At 36.3% G+C, this 15,808-nt stretch overlaps 1 protein-coding gene across 1 annotated transcript in view; it reads right to left on the bottom strand.

Annotated features, from left to right (window-relative positions):
• The window catches only part of CADM2 (cell adhesion molecule 2), a 366,017-nt gene that overhangs the window by 117,448 nt on the left and 232,761 nt on the right, over positions 1-15,808 (bottom strand). Inside the window, exon 6 of the mRNA XM_061133950.1 lies at positions 10,337-10,427. Within this exon, the coding sequence (XP_060989933.1) occupies positions 10,337-10,427 (91 nt within the window). The remainder of the gene's footprint in view (positions 1-10,336; positions 10,428-15,808) is intronic.

Below are 15,808 nucleotides of genomic sequence, written 5' to 3'. Positions count from 1 at the left end.
TTGCCTGGAAAAGTTCCATGGACAAAGGAGCCTGGCAACTACAATCCATAGGATTGCAAAGAGTCGGACATAATGCAATCCAATTTTTAAGTCTGAAGTATGTTTAATTCACAATGTTCTGTTAGTTTCAAGTGTACCCCTGTCAGAATTTAAAAGTGGGGGTGGTGGTTAAAATTAATCTGATGACTAATTAATATATCACTATTTGAAACTTCAAATTTGTGACCTACTGTGAGAGTTCCTGTGACTTCTAGGTCTTTTTGTGCCTATGTGCAGTATGCAATATATTCAGTTGCTCAATCATGTCTCTTTGCAACTCCATGGACTGTAGCCCACCAGGCTCTTCTGTCCCTGAAACCCCCATTTATTGCATCTCCTGCATTGGCAGGTGGATTTTTTACCACTAGAGGCACCTGGGAAAACCCCTTTGTTCCTAAACTGGAAAACTATGTATTTTTAATCTTGTTTCTGTATGGTCACCTCACTATGTTCATCTGTGTACCTGTAATTTTGAGTGGTGGTGCTGAAGTCCATCACAGCTCACCACTTTAGAAAAATCTGCTGATCACAAGTCACAAGAGTCTCTCCTTTTCTCCTGCCTTTTTAATGTTCTTTCTCTCTCCTTTCTCCTTTCCTTAAAATTTCCCAGAGATTTCTGGAGCTTTGCATTTGAAAGAGCTGAGCTTTCAAGGCTATCAACAATCACTGACAGATTCTCCTCATTCTAACTGGAGACATTTGTACATGTTCATATTTTCTACAGTTTGGGAACTTGCTGTTTAAATTTTTTTCAAACTTTGAGGTTTAGAGGTTCCTGAATGATTGAAGTTATATCTAGAAAAGTGAATCACTATATACCATACTTTGTTAAAACACATATAATGCAAGAAAATTTCTTTAGGTCATTTAAATAAATGGCTTTCCACAGTATAAAAATTTTCTCAGTTGCACCATTAATTGAAATAATACTGAATATATGTGGTGATTCTGAGTTAATTCACATTTTTGTTCTCTACATTTATTTGCAAAAATTACAGTCAAGAGATTTACCACAAGCACAAAGTAATGCCCTTCAGAATAAGCTGACTGGTGATCACCAGAAGGATATTATTAATAACTCTAACTTTATGACACAAATAATATTATGGGGAAAAATGCAAAAAGAAAAAGCAATTCTTATTGAATGGGATTTGTTGAGCAATGGGTAACATGCTCTTTAATAAAGGATGAAATATAATATTTCAACTTTTATACATTAGAGTGATTTTTGTTTCTACACTTTTTTTACAATTACCACTTTGGTGACTGTTTTATATAAACACAAATGCAGTGTTTACAGAGCTTTAAATACAGGGTAAAGTGCTTAGATGCAATCTCATAATTAATATATCAAAAAAAACAGATTTTAAAGTCCATGAGCTCAAAAATCTAATCAAGTAAATGACGACATCACTCCACAATGGGGTCTTAAAAGTATTGAGGACGTTTTGGTGTTGGAGTTTCCCACTGAGCATTTACATAATCCGTCAAAATAATTGGGTTTTTGTTGCAAGAAAATTGCTTACCTGGAAATGTTCAAAAGTACATTTCCTCTATGGATCTATAATCATGATTCTGCAAGCTCTCGTGCGACTTTCATGAGACATAGGCGCATTTAATTGAAAATGATTGAGTGCCCAGCACACCACAGATGCCCAGCCTAAATAACAGCAGTGGAGATTACCAGGAGTCAGCTTCTTGTTTCAAAAACAAAACCAAATATATTCGGTCTCATTTCCAAGATAACCACTTGTGTGTTTCTACAGCATCAATGTGTGATTAAATTTTGAAGCCATGAGATGGAAGCAAAAGACCATATGTGCCTCAGAAAAATAACTCATATGAAAAGCACAACACATGGATATATATATTTTTTAAATTATGAGCACTCAGAACTAATTTCCCAGTATTATTCCTTTAAAACACTTTAGAAAAAAAACTGATTATACCGCCTTTAATTTTTAATTAATTAATTGAGACAAGTTTATATCTCTCTAGATATTAGGACACAAAGTGGGAAAAAAAAAAATTTAAATGCTCTGTAACATTTGTCACTGAAGGGCTGACTTTGTGAGAGTTTGTAGATGAGTCCCTCATTATGTTTATTCCACCAATTATTTTGGTGACATATTAAGCATTGCTTTTAGCAAGAAAGACACACTTTGGGGGAGTGTTCTCTTTGAGCTTCCTGCTTATTATAGTCAACCCCTGAGGCTATGCATTGTAGTCCAATACATTGGTATTATGCGTGCATTGGTATTGTTTTGTAGTTACAATGAGCAGTCCTAATCATCTCAAATATATAAAATTAAGAGCAGAATATAATTAGCTTTTTAAAAACAAACATATTTAATAATGGAATAATTATTATGTACATAATCATAAAATCTAGGCAGAACTATTTAGATATATGTAGAAATTCTTTATATAGTACTTGAATATGTCAATGCAGGTTTCATTCATAACTGATAATCTTCTGTAATTAACTAAAACATAGGCATTCCTAAAGTTTATAAGAACTTTCTCGTTCTTGTCAACTTCACTGGGTTATCCTGAAAAGCCAACATGACAGAAGTGAAAATACTGTGAAAATAAGAAAACGTAACCATCAGTGTTGTTAAAATTTTTAAGTGTTTTTGTAATCCCAATTCTCCCATTTATTTGCTGTGTAACTAGAAAAGGTCATATAACCTCCACAAGTCTCACTGTCCTTATCAATAAAATGAAAACAATCTAAGGGTCTTTGTAAACCTTTTACAACAGGATAATTTTGTGGTTAAAAGAAGACTGGAATAAGGGAACTGGGAAACCTATGCTAGAACGAGGCTTTATACATTGCAAACCCTGGAATATCAACCACTCATGAACCATGTTATTCACTTAGTCTTGGTTTCTGAAAACCTTCCAGATCTCTTCTTCCGCTTTCTGTTAAACTAGCTGACTGGTTCAGCTCTTTCATCCCAGCTGAACTTCTTCATAGCATATTTTCCACTTAGGGGAACCAGAACTCATTCTCTACCCGTTCTAGTCCTTTCCAATTTTTCAAAGTTTTTTTCCTACCATGACAATATGGAGGGGCTATTCCTGTGTCCCAGGACTTTCTCATTTCTAGCCACATTTTACTCCTTAACAACTATTCATGCCTCTGTCTGGCTTCTCTATAGCTCATTATTAGTATTATTAAACCTCAACAAAATTGCCCTGCTGCCTGAAAGTTTTGCCATGACTTTAGTTTGGATCTCTTTGCTGCTCAAACATGCTTTGAAAAGTCACAGATCATCATCCTAGAATGTGTTTATTCTGCTTATTACCTTGAATTTCAAAACCATGGAAGAAGTGTGAGATAATAACTCAGGTCCCAGGGTTGCCATAGTAGCCCAGTTTCAGCATATTTGTTAACATTTAATTAAGACTTCTAAGTTTAAAAGTTGGTGAGGTACACTATGTGTTTTTTGACAAAATAAAAACTTATCATCCTCATGGCTATTACTTATTATGAAATTACTTGGAGGCAGAAAGTGTTTTAAAAGTGAAAATATATGTGCAATTTGTTTATAAGGTTTTATTTTCTAATTTTAGAGAATAAAAAATACTTGGTATATTTACATTGGTAAACTATGGGCTTTGGGGTAGAAATGATAGGTTCATATAGATGCACTGTAATATAAGTATCACTGCCATGAGGGATGCCAATAATAGAACAGGTTGTACATGAGTGGGGATGAAGGGCGCTTGGGAAATCTGCACTTTCCACTCAGTTTCACTGTGAAACTAAAAAATAAAGTTTATTAACTAAAAAAAAAATTGATTTGATTATGTGACTTTTTCAAGACCACTCAGGCCACAGATATGTACAGATTTATCATTCAAAGTATTTATCATACTTCTATTTCTCTTTCTACCACTCACCCAGCTTTTTCTGCCCCAGAGCATGATAGCTTAGGCATTATATCTGAACATAAACATAGACCTAGATGATTATTTAGTAGGCTTTCTATAGTACAGATGGAAGGAGAGAGACAATCATTGTGTAATTAACTTCTATTAGGCATTAGGTCAAATCATATGAAATTGTTATCACTGTAGATCATATTCTTTTTCTCAAAATTTGGGAAGGAAAAATCAAAATGGAGCCTGTATTGCTAATAGAGCTCCCTAAAGCGGAGCCAGGAGGCTATTAAGAAGTGTGACTTTTACGTATCTCAGCCTAAATGGGATCTAACCTTTTGATCTGTTGTTGTCCTACTTAATGTATCCAGATCATCCACTAGAAACTCAAGATAATTATTGGATCCATATCCTAAAATAACTTGTGGCAGCCTATCTACTTATTCAACTATCCTAAAATAACACGTGTTTCCTTAAGGACAGATACTTCCTGATTCATGTCAGAATCAATTACAATTCTCACCAGGCAACTTTTAACAGCCTCGTGGCTTTTTGTCTTTAGAAGCCTCTGATTCTTTCTCTTCACCTGAACACTCTTTTGGTTTAACCAGTATCTCTGTCTACTGAATCTCAGTTTCTAAGACCCCAGGTAAACTATTTTATTATTTGCAGCCTTCTGCACTGTTTTTCAGTTGACAAATTCAAATTTTGTTCTGTTTTGGGGTAGAACATTTCACTTTGCATAAATTGCTTTCTTTAACTCCTGGTTGTTTTCCTCATTTCTTTTGGCTGTGATTGGATTGTGTGGCAGGAAATAATCTGTGATTTGTAAAAAGGTGCATATTAGACTGAAGAAAATAAAACAGATGATATAAAACTGTTTTGCCTTAATGTACATCGCATTTTTAAATATCTGTAATGGTAACAGGACAATGAACCAGTATGTTCTTGACAGATTCCTTCTTAAATTCTAGATCGTTTTAAAAGTGGATGTGATCCTCTAAGTGTTCCTCTGAAACACCTCACTATAACATGTGATCTGTCTTCTTAAAGACTAAAATCTTTCCTCTTGTACAGAATAGCAATGGTAAGTGCAATGGAATTACATATACTACAGTTATACCAAGAACACAAAAAAATTGTGGTTACCAGGGGTAAAACAACAAATACAGCATAAACATAATCCTGGAGATGTGGAAAAATTTATCAATACTTATAATTATTTTCTTTTATAGGATAAATACAAAATATACATTTATTTGACCTACTTATTAGAGTGTTTTAGACATTCGATTAAAATGAATGATAATTAACTATAGCATGTAGAAGGCAACCCCACACCATTTAAAGTCATAATTTTAATATAATATAACAGCTTTTTTTCCACCTGTACTTCTGTAAATGGAGAACAGTGCTGCCTGAAAGCTGTCTGGGAATTCAGCCAAAGAAAGAAGAGGTTGCAAAAACTCTAGGGACTTGAAAGAAAAGTAGCTGGCATTAGCTTGGTCCTCACTTTAAACTAAAATTAAAATAAAAGACAGACATGTACAGTAATCTCTCTTTTAAAGAAAGAATAGAATGCCTCTATAGTAATGTCAAGTGGAACAATTTGATCCTGGCCCAAGTTATGCAGCTGTTCCACAGGAAAATAGCAAAAGGCTTCAGTCCAAAGCAGGCAAATAAGGCATGATTGTTCATAAACAGTCACTGGGGCCCTCACATTTAGAACAAAGAAAACAGCATTAGCATACAGGAGGCTAGGTTAGGAACATGAGTCTCAGTATGAGATGAGTCACACCATCGTTTTGTGACTTTACAAAAAGCAGTAGTGCGTTTTTTGTCTATTAACTTGCCTAATAACCATTAATTGATTCATTCTTTAGGAAATCATATATTGGTCACATAATTTTTAAGAAACAATAAAGATTTGTTCATGGGTTAAAGAAATGATTGAAGTCAGCAACAAAATGTGAAGAAATCATAGATTTATTATCCATTTCTGCTTCTCACCTGCTCATAAAAGGGGGATCAGATAAATGGTAATAATAGCAGAAATTAGGTACTTCAGGAGTCAATTAGAAGCTTAGAAGCTAAGGCACAGAGTTGCTGCTCAGTGAATCCAAAATAACAGAATGAGGAATCAGGTGTACCGGAGAACTTTGACTGTGATTAACAGAATAAAATAGGAAATTCGAACCTGCCCTTTGGGTAAATGTGACATTACAACTTCATTTTTACTCATACTCTTTACAGGCTCTTTCGATCCTATCTTAAAATAAGAACAGCCTCCCTACTGTTTTTTATTTTACAACTTCTGTTTGATGCGGCGTTCTTTTCTCAGCCCTTTTCAGTTGTTCATGATTCAGTTTCTGAAATGGGTGCTCTTAATTTCTTTGCCTTCCCATCACCTAACTCCCTGATTGTTATTTTTCTGTCACTAAGTTGTATCTGTCTCTATGTGACCCCATGGACTCAACACACCAGGCTCCTCTGTTCTCCACTATCTTCTGCAGTTTGTTCAAATTCATTTCAACTGAGTTGGTAATGCTCTCTAACCATCTAATCCTCTTCTGCTCCCTCCTCCTTTTGCCTTCAGTCTTTCCCAGCATCACAATCTTCTCCCACGAGTTGGCTCTTTGCATCAGGTGACCACAGTTTTGGAGCTTCAGCTGCAGCAACAATCCTTCCAATAAATATTCAGGGTTGATTGCCTTTAGGATTGACTGGTTTGATCTCCTTGCAGTCTGAGGGACTCTCAAGAGTCTTCTCCAGCACCACAATTCTAAAGCATCAGTTCTTCTTTGGCACTTAGCCTTCTTTATGGTCCAACTCTTAAATCCATACGTAACTACTAGAAAAACCATAGCTTTGACTATAATAACTCCCTGATTAATCCATTTTCAGTTTGCCTTCTGTTCTATTAGCTCTAGTGAGACTTGTTTTCTTCATGATCAGAAAAAGCATTCTCTTGCTTTTTTGGTCCTATCTGCCTCATCTGGCATTGTTGGAGATGGAAAGTAAACTAGAGAGGCAAGCAATGAGACTGTCTTTAAAGATGCTAATGTCTTCATTTGTTGGAAATGATAGTTACTTTGAAAATGCAGAAGAGTGCATTTTAACATAATTAGGACACAAGAGAGGTAGTGGTCTAAAGGCAAAAAGGAGTCAGAGAATTTGACTATATCTTTAATGTCAATGGCCTGGAGGCCCACAAGGAAAGATCATAAAAAGACTTGGGAATAAGAATATAATACAGTGAATAAGTCAATGTACATTTACTTTTGAACCATAGCATATAGAATAAAACAGTATAATCTATAATGATAAAGACTGAATATAATAATCATTTTAACCCATATGGAGCTTAGCAGCTAATTGCTCAGAAGATAATATACTAACTAAAGAACTTTTTATATGTCTGTAAACTATGCTAGAAATGGTCAGCTTGGTAGGAATTTGGCAAGTTTCCAGAACAGGCACAAATACAGAAGAAAGCCTGATACAAAACAAGAAAAACAACAGTGAAATGTGTCTTGAGATGAGCCAGTTCTTCACCTTCAAGCATCTAGAGCTTCAGCGTCAGTGCTGCTCATTATTGTAGCGCCGATCCTAATTTTTCAAAAGTGACTTTGACTAACATAAGTGACAATTTAGACTCAGCAATTGAAGTAGCAGAAAATAGCTGAAGATATGTGATCTTTGGGCAATGATTGAACTAAGTTTAAATCCTGACTCATCCATTCAAAATCTGGATGAATTGGGAAAATTGGTTAACACTGAGCTTTAGTTTTCCTTTCTGTAAAATAAGAAGCCTTCTTATTTCCATTACCGACAGCAAAGTGTTATTAATCAGGATCTTTCTGAGAAAGATGACATTTTATATTTCCTAGACTTCTGGGGCCTTTGTATTTTTAAATAAAATAAATATATGAGATTGCTGTTTTTCATTCATCTGCAGTGCAAAGGATTATTGCATATCCAAGCTTATTTCTAGGTAACTGAAACAGAGACCCAAAATAAGGCACTTTTATTCAACCATATCCAAGCTGAGGAAAATGGATTACTTACATAGCTAATTACTTAGATCACAACATAAGTATTCACTAAAAAAAAAAAAAAGATAGTGAAAGTGGATATAGAGTTAAAAAGAAGATCATTGACAGGTAACTAGATGATGGAATGTATTAATTCCCAAGCATTCTATATATTATACTTCCCATCTTCACCTCATTTAACTGTGTAAGTTGTACATATAATCTACATGTACACGTATGTACTTTGTGGCAGAGCTATGGAAAGAAGGTAAAAGTCAAACTCCTTTGCTATGCCCTGATCCTGATCATGTTTCTTTATCATATCTCCAAATGCTGACCTCTGAGGTTACAGAAGAAACAGAAGCAAAAGAGAGAGACAGGGAGAAGGGAAGAGGGAAAGCTGGGAAAAAATAATAAAAAGGAACAGGAGAGGAAATGGAAGGGAAAGTGAGGAAAGAAGCTCTGGTATGAGAAATACAGACTTGGGAGTAAAGAAATTGGATTTCAGTATGTCTAAAGCAGATTAAATTTGCTACACTTCAAGTACTGAGTGATTAAGAGAAAGTCACAGTCAAATCCAACTCTTTGAAACCCCATGGACTGTATAGTCCATGCAATTCTCCAGGTCAGAATACTGGAGTGGGTAGCCTTTCCCTTCTGCAGGGGATCATCCCAACCCAGGGATTGAAGCCAGGTCTCCCACGTTGCAGGCGGATTCTTTACCAACTGAACTATGAGGGAAGCCCCTAAAGTACTGAACTTACAGCTAAAAGCTCTGCTTTAGCTGTAATACTGAAATGCAGTCACATTTCTAAATGTGGCTTTTAGTTGAAATAATTGTTAGTTTTTAGTTGAAATAGTTGATAGTCAAAAAGTGTTTTCTATAAGCAATTTAAGTTTATCAGTGGTAAGAACTATGAACGTGAATTGCACAGGATATATAGAGTAAAGCTCCTTTGAAAAAAATTCCTCCCTTTCAAGATCTAAAATGCTTTAAATGTTTCTTAAAAGAAAAAAAAATAGATAAATTTACAAAATGCTCTTTAAGTCAGTATATTTTTAATCTCTAGAAAATATTTACTGTAAGAGAGAACAGTTCTAAAATATCAATGCTGTGACAACAAAAGCATAAATTCACATAGTGTGTTAAAAAGTATAAGACAATAAAATTCAGGAAGCTGAAATTTCAGGCTTCTGTATTAAAATTACTTTAGAAAAGTTCCACATGTGTTACTATGAAATCTACACTTAAATACAAATGTTATTAGAAACAAATTTTTAGTAAATAAGTTTGATTTGCACAAAAACTATCCCATATATTTATATATGTTTGTTGTTGTTGTTTAGTCACTGAGTTGTTTCTGACTCTTTGAGACCTCATGGACCTTTGAGAAGCCTGCTAGGCTTCTCTGTCCGTGGGATTTCCCAGGCAAGAACACTGGAGTGCTTAGCCATTTCCTTCTCCAAGGGATCTTCCTGAACCAGGGATGGAACCAGCATCTCCTGTACTGGCAGGTGGATTCTTTACCACCTGGGAAGCCTATAGTTATATACAGAGAACAATTAAATTCCTCCCATTAAAAGTTAAACAGAAATGCAAATCAATGGAAATATCTTAGAAGATGAAACAAATGACTTTCAGTTCCAAGTAGAGTGTTACCATACAGTGATCAAAGCACTTTCCAAAGAAATAATCCTTATTTGATACTCCATACTTGAATTTTCTATTAATATATTTTCTATTGATATATTGATATATTTCCAAGAGTTAACTGTTTATAAACATGAATGTCAAACATAAAATTTTAGAGTCACAGTGATGTTAGAACTCATTATTCTAACAATGAAATCTCTTTTTAATTGAAAATGTTCAGTCTGTGACCCTTTCATTCACATTACCTCCAATTATAACACATCAAGAAATTATGTTTCAGGGGGTTATATTAGAAGTGTAGATTTGATTTCTCTTATGAAAATGATTTTCCATGTAACTAAAACATGGACATATTTTGAGGATTCAATATTTTTAGAGCTTTACATGAGAGAATTAAGTTCAGCATATGTAACTTCTATCAATCTGATGATGTAAAAACAGTGACTGATGAAGTCTATACTCCTTTCAAGAAGAAATAGTGGGGGAAAAAGGGAAAAAAAATCGCAGTTGGAAATCTTCCCAGAAATTTCACTGAATGATAAAATACAAGACCTATCTTCCACAGACACTTAATGAAGACATGGTTCAGGGGGCTTTCTTTTCTGAGATCATTTTGCCCAGCAATAAAAGGCACACGTTGTGGATTTCTGCAGTTAAAGCCTGCAATCAAAGCAAGATAGAATAAAAAGTAAAAAAATTTATTGCTCATTAAATCACTTACAGTGGTTTTCCTTTGGATTCACAAGTCAAAATTAAAGGCTGTCCTTCTTGTGGAAAAGGAGTGGATGGTATAATCTTAACTGATGGTGTATCTAGAAAAAAAAGAATATTGAGAAAGGTCATTAAACACATGTAAAGCTATATATTTAATAACTCTACATCATGGTGTATGTTCAAGCCATTTCTTATAATTGTATGTATTTATAAAAGGTCTCTTAGTGAAACAGGGTCTGAAGTTTAAGAAGCTACCATCCTGTCCAGGAAAAGCTTACAAAAATATCTGAGTATCTTATGAGGGCCACTGCTGTATTATTTCTGAAATCTGAATTTAAAAGTGAAATTGCAAAAGTAGTTCAGATGAATATCAAGCATTTCATACAATTGTTTCTTCTACTATTATAGATGGCTATGAATACTATTATTATGGACTGAATGCATTTATGTGCATTTGAATAACAACACTCTCATTGTTGCAGGAATACCAAGGACTAACAATAAGGAACCCTAAAAGAACTTGAGACCACTGTCTCACAAGAATTATGCAAAGTCTTTTTGAAAATTCAGTGATGCAGACCTTACCACACACTGTTTGGTTTAAAGTACCATTAGCAAATCATCTGAAATAGTTATTTAGAACATTAATAAAAATCAAAATTTTGTTGTATGTGCAATAACATAATTGTTAGAAAGTTATTTCCATTTAACAATAAAATCATGCTTGGCGGAAGAAGATACAAAAAGACCTTGAGACATTTATATTTATAACTTTCATGTCATGTCAGTCAGTTCAGTCGCTCAGTCGTGTCTGACTCTTAGTGACCACGTGGACTGCAGCATGCCAGGCTTCCCTGTCCATCATCAACTCTCAGAGCTTGTTCAAACTCGTACCCACCGAGTTAAGTCATGTAATGTCCTTTAATCAATCAGTCGCTGTTTTTACATCATAATTACATTATGGAATCAATCATATTACGTAGAAAAAAAGGAAAATAAACTAAAAAAAAAAAGAGTGTAAACAGGCTCATTCCTTTATGAGACATTGCTGGCCCTAGCTTTGTGTGGCTCCCAGTCAGCATGGAACTCTCTCCTTTTGTTTCCATATCTTCAACAATAAACAAAATAAGCTATGAATGCTTCATTGAGTCACAGCTATTCTCACCCTTCCCTTAGTGTGAACTATCCTTAGGTTATATCATCCTCTGACTTTGATGCAATTAAATCAAAATTAATTGTGTACTTTTTAGGTTATTTATCTTATTCAGGAAAGTATTATTCAGATTTGTCCTATAGAGAACAATAAACTGAAATTATAAGAAGAAAGAGGAAAGTGAAAGAGGAAAGTGAAAAAGCTGAGTTAAAACTCAACATTCAAAAAACTAAGATCATGGCATCTAGTCCCATCACTCCTTGGCAAATAAATGGAGAAACAATGGAAACAGTGACAGACTTTATTTTCTGGGTTCCAAAATCACTGCAGATGGTGACTGCAGCCATGAAATTAAAAGATGCTTACTCCTTGGAAGAAAAGCTATGACCAACCTGGATAGCATATTAAAAAGCAGAGACATTACAGATAATGTAATGTAATAGCATTACAGTCAAAGCTATGGTTTTTCCTATAGTCATGTATGGATGTGAGAGTTGGACTATAAAGAAAGCTGAGCGCTGAAGAATTGATGCTTTTGAACTGTGGTGTTGGAGAAGACTCTTGAGAGTCCCTTGGACTGCAAGATCAAACCAGTCAATTGTAAAGGAAATTAGTTCTAAATATTCATTGGAAGGACTGACTGAAGCTGAGGCTCCAATACTTTGGCTACCTGATGCAAAGAACTGACTCATTTGAAAAGACCCTGATGCTGGGAAAGATTGAAGGTGGGAGGAGAAGGGGATGACAGAAGATGAGATGGTTGTATGGCATCACCGACTCAATGGACATGAGTTTGAGTAAGCTCCCGGAGTTGCTGTTGGACAGGGAAGCTTAGTGTCCTTCAGTCCATGGGGTTACAAACAGTTGGACACGACTGTGTGACTGAACTGAACCGAGAACAGTAAACAAGATCCTGTGGAAGGCCTTATACCATACTTATAAGTTATTTATACATTTCAAATACATTTTTTCTCAATCTTCTAAAGAAAAAAATGCATTCAAGATAATCAACAATAATATCCCATTTATAAATAAGCATTCCATGTACACCATGGTAAAATACTATAGCATAAAATAACCCAGGAAGAAAAATTACTTCAAAGAAATATGATGTATATTGTCATATTTTTAAACAGTAAAAAAATAATAAAGAATTGAAATATACTCAAAGTTTTATTATCATCATCATATTAATGGAACCAGTTACCATGATGATCTTATAATTTTGCCTTCCAAATAGAACACTTTTAAAAGTGAAGAGGAAATATCAGTTTAATTATACAGAGAAATAAGTATGAACCAGAATGATTCTGAGAAAATGAGGGCTATTGTATTTTAAACTTTGACCACATGTAACACATACAAAATTCAATTTCATCCTGACATAAACATAAAGCTTCAGTTCCAGAGAAAAATATTACAGAAGAAAGATCAGAAAAGTGTGACCCTTGGAAAGAGAGTTGTTGTTAGCATGTGTATCTGTTGTTGCTATTCAGTCAGGGGTGTCTGACTCTTTGCAACCCCATGGACTGCAGCGTGCCAGGATTCCTTGTCCTTCACCATCTTCCAGATCTTGCTCAAACTCATACCCATTGAGTCAGTGATACCATCCAACCATCTCATCCTCTGCAATCACCTGCATCCAACCATCTCATCCTCTGCAATCACCTGCATCCAACCATCTCATCCTCTGCAGTCATCACTGCAGATGGTGACTGCAGCCATGAAATTAAAAGACAATTCCTCTGTGGAAGAAAAGCTATGACCAACCTGGACAGCATACTAAAAAGGAGAGACATTACTTTGCCAAAAAAGTCCATCGAGTCAAAGCCACGCTTTTTCCAGTAGTCATGTATAGATGTGAAATTTGGACTATAAAGAGAGCTGAGCACCGAAGAATTGATGCTTTTGAACTGTGGTGTTGGAGAAGACTCTTGAGAGTCCCTTAGTCTGCAAGGAGATCCAACCAGTCCATCCTAAAGGAAATCAGTCCTGAACATTCATTGAAAGCAGTTATGCTGAAGCTGAAGCACCAATACTTTGGCCACCTGATGCGAAGAATTGACTCATTTGAAAAAACCCTGATGCTGGGAAAGATTGAAGGCGGGAGAAGAAGGGGATGACAAAGGATGAGATGGTTGGATGACATCACCGACTTGATGGACATGAGTTTGAGTAAGCTCCGGGAGTTGGCGATGGACAGGGAAGCCTGGTGTTCTGCAGCCCATGGGGTCACAAGAGTCGGACATGACTGAGAGACTGAACTGAACTGATCTCATCCTCTGTCGTCCCCTCCTCCTTCTCCTTCTGCCTTGAATCTTTGCCAGCATCAGGGTTTTATCTAAATGAGTCAGTTCTTCATATCAGGTGGCCAAAATACTGGATCTTCAGCTTTATCATCAGTCCTTCCAAAAATATTCAGCATTGATTTCCTTTAGGATTGACAGGTTTGATGTCCTTACAGTCCAAGAGACTCTCAACAGTCCTCTCTAGCACCACAATTCAAAAACATCAATTCTTCAGTGCTCAGTCTTTTTATGGTCCAACTCTCATATCTGTACATGACTGCTGGAAAAACCATAGCTTTGACTAGATGGACCTTTGTCAGCACAGTAATATCTCTGCTTTTTAATATGCTGTCTAGGTTGGTAATAGCTTTTCTTCCAAGGAATAAGCATCTTTTAAATTCCTGGCTGCAGTCACTAACTGCAGTGATTTTGGAGCCCAAGAAAATACCCATCTATTTGCCATGAAGTGATGGAACTGGATGCCATTGTCTTCATTCTTTGAATGATGAGTTTTAAGGCTGACCCTCCCACAAATAGAAAATTTTTCCTGACAGCATTTGAGCTTGCACATCAGTCTTTTTCTTTCTGCAAGTCAAGGTGAAATAGCTGCTCTTCCTGGAACTTGAGCCTGCTGGCTCTCAGACTAGAACTATAGCATCATTTCTTCTGGTTTCTCCAGATCTCACACTGGTTTCTCTTTGGACTCACACTGGAATTGAGGCAGGAGATAGATGGGATCCAGACAGAACAGTTTCTCTCTTGTGGACAGAAATCCATAATAGCAGAAACTCTGTAAAAGTGGGATGGTGAAGGAGGCTGGGCCCTGCCTCAGTAGGAGATAAAAGACCATACATTCCTCATTCTCAAAGTCAAGGTGACCTCCATGACTACACAAATGCAGAAAAGCTCCTTGGGGGTAAAAAAAAGGAGGAAGTATCAGCTCATAGTGATGTCAACTACCCATAATCCTTTTCATTAGAATCCATCTTGGCTAAGAGATGAGCATCCATAAATGGGAGGTTCCTAAGATACACCAAATACAGGCTCACAACCAGGCAAATCAAAATGACTGGAAAAGGAAACCCGGAAAAAAAGGCCCCATAATGTGATTGAAACTACCATGAGGGCACAACTGTTTCTCTGAGTCCACCCATGTGTCTGTCCACACACCTGTACTCTTTTTCCTCCTAATAAATATTTCACTTATTTCACTGTTTTTCTTCTTTGTGGGAATTCTTTTTTCTGCTAAGTCAAAGGGTCAGGGCCTTGTCACTGACTACTAGTCTACTGGCTAGGGTTCTGTGCTTTTATCATTGTGACCCAACCTCAGAACTGGGAACTGAAGCCCTTCTTCAAGCCACTGCATGCCAAGGCCACCCAAAATCAGAACTAAGTCATCAGCTCTTCTGGGTCTTTAACTCACCAATTCAGATCTCGGCAGGTGTGCTGCTTCTCTGTAGAATCCTGACAAATAGAGAATCCTTATCAATATACCCTGAGATATTTCTTTTATGGGGAGTGACCTCAGGGTGCCTTGGAAAGACAGGAATAGAAGGAAGTAGATTAAGTGTGTTTTATTGAGCCCATTACCCCATAGGCACTTGGGGTTCAATCCCGCTGTGGAACTCAGACAGATTTGGGCTCCCTGCAAAGTCATCCCACTTGATGGATAAGGGAGAGGAGTATTTAGGGAATATTGACCAATCCTCATTAGAGGTTGTCTGAGGATTTCTGGGGGTGTTATTTTCCTGGCATCCCTGGTGTACTCAGTGCACAGGAATGGTGTGGATCAAAAGGATATGGGTGTCCCCCCAGTATCTTCCTCTATGAGGGGAAATACATAGTAGCAAGGAGCTGCTAGAAGAGAGGAAACAGAATATAATTTCATTTCTCTTAATTCTAAGTAGTTTATTAGAGGGACTTCCCTGGTAGCTCAGCTGGCAAAGAATCTGCCGGCAATGCCTGAGACCCTGGGTCAATTCCTGGGTTGGGAAGATCCCCTAGAGAGGCTACCCAGCCAATATTCTTGGGCTTCCTT

This window comes from Dama dama, chromosome 31, assembly GCF_033118175.1.
Source record: "Dama dama isolate Ldn47 chromosome 31, ASM3311817v1, whole genome shotgun sequence".
NCBI classification, from domain to species: domain Eukaryota; kingdom Metazoa; phylum Chordata; class Mammalia; order Artiodactyla; family Cervidae; genus Dama; species Dama dama.
The sequence above is the reverse complement of the archived record's forward strand: the minus strand, read 5'-3'. Positions and strand labels throughout refer to the sequence as shown.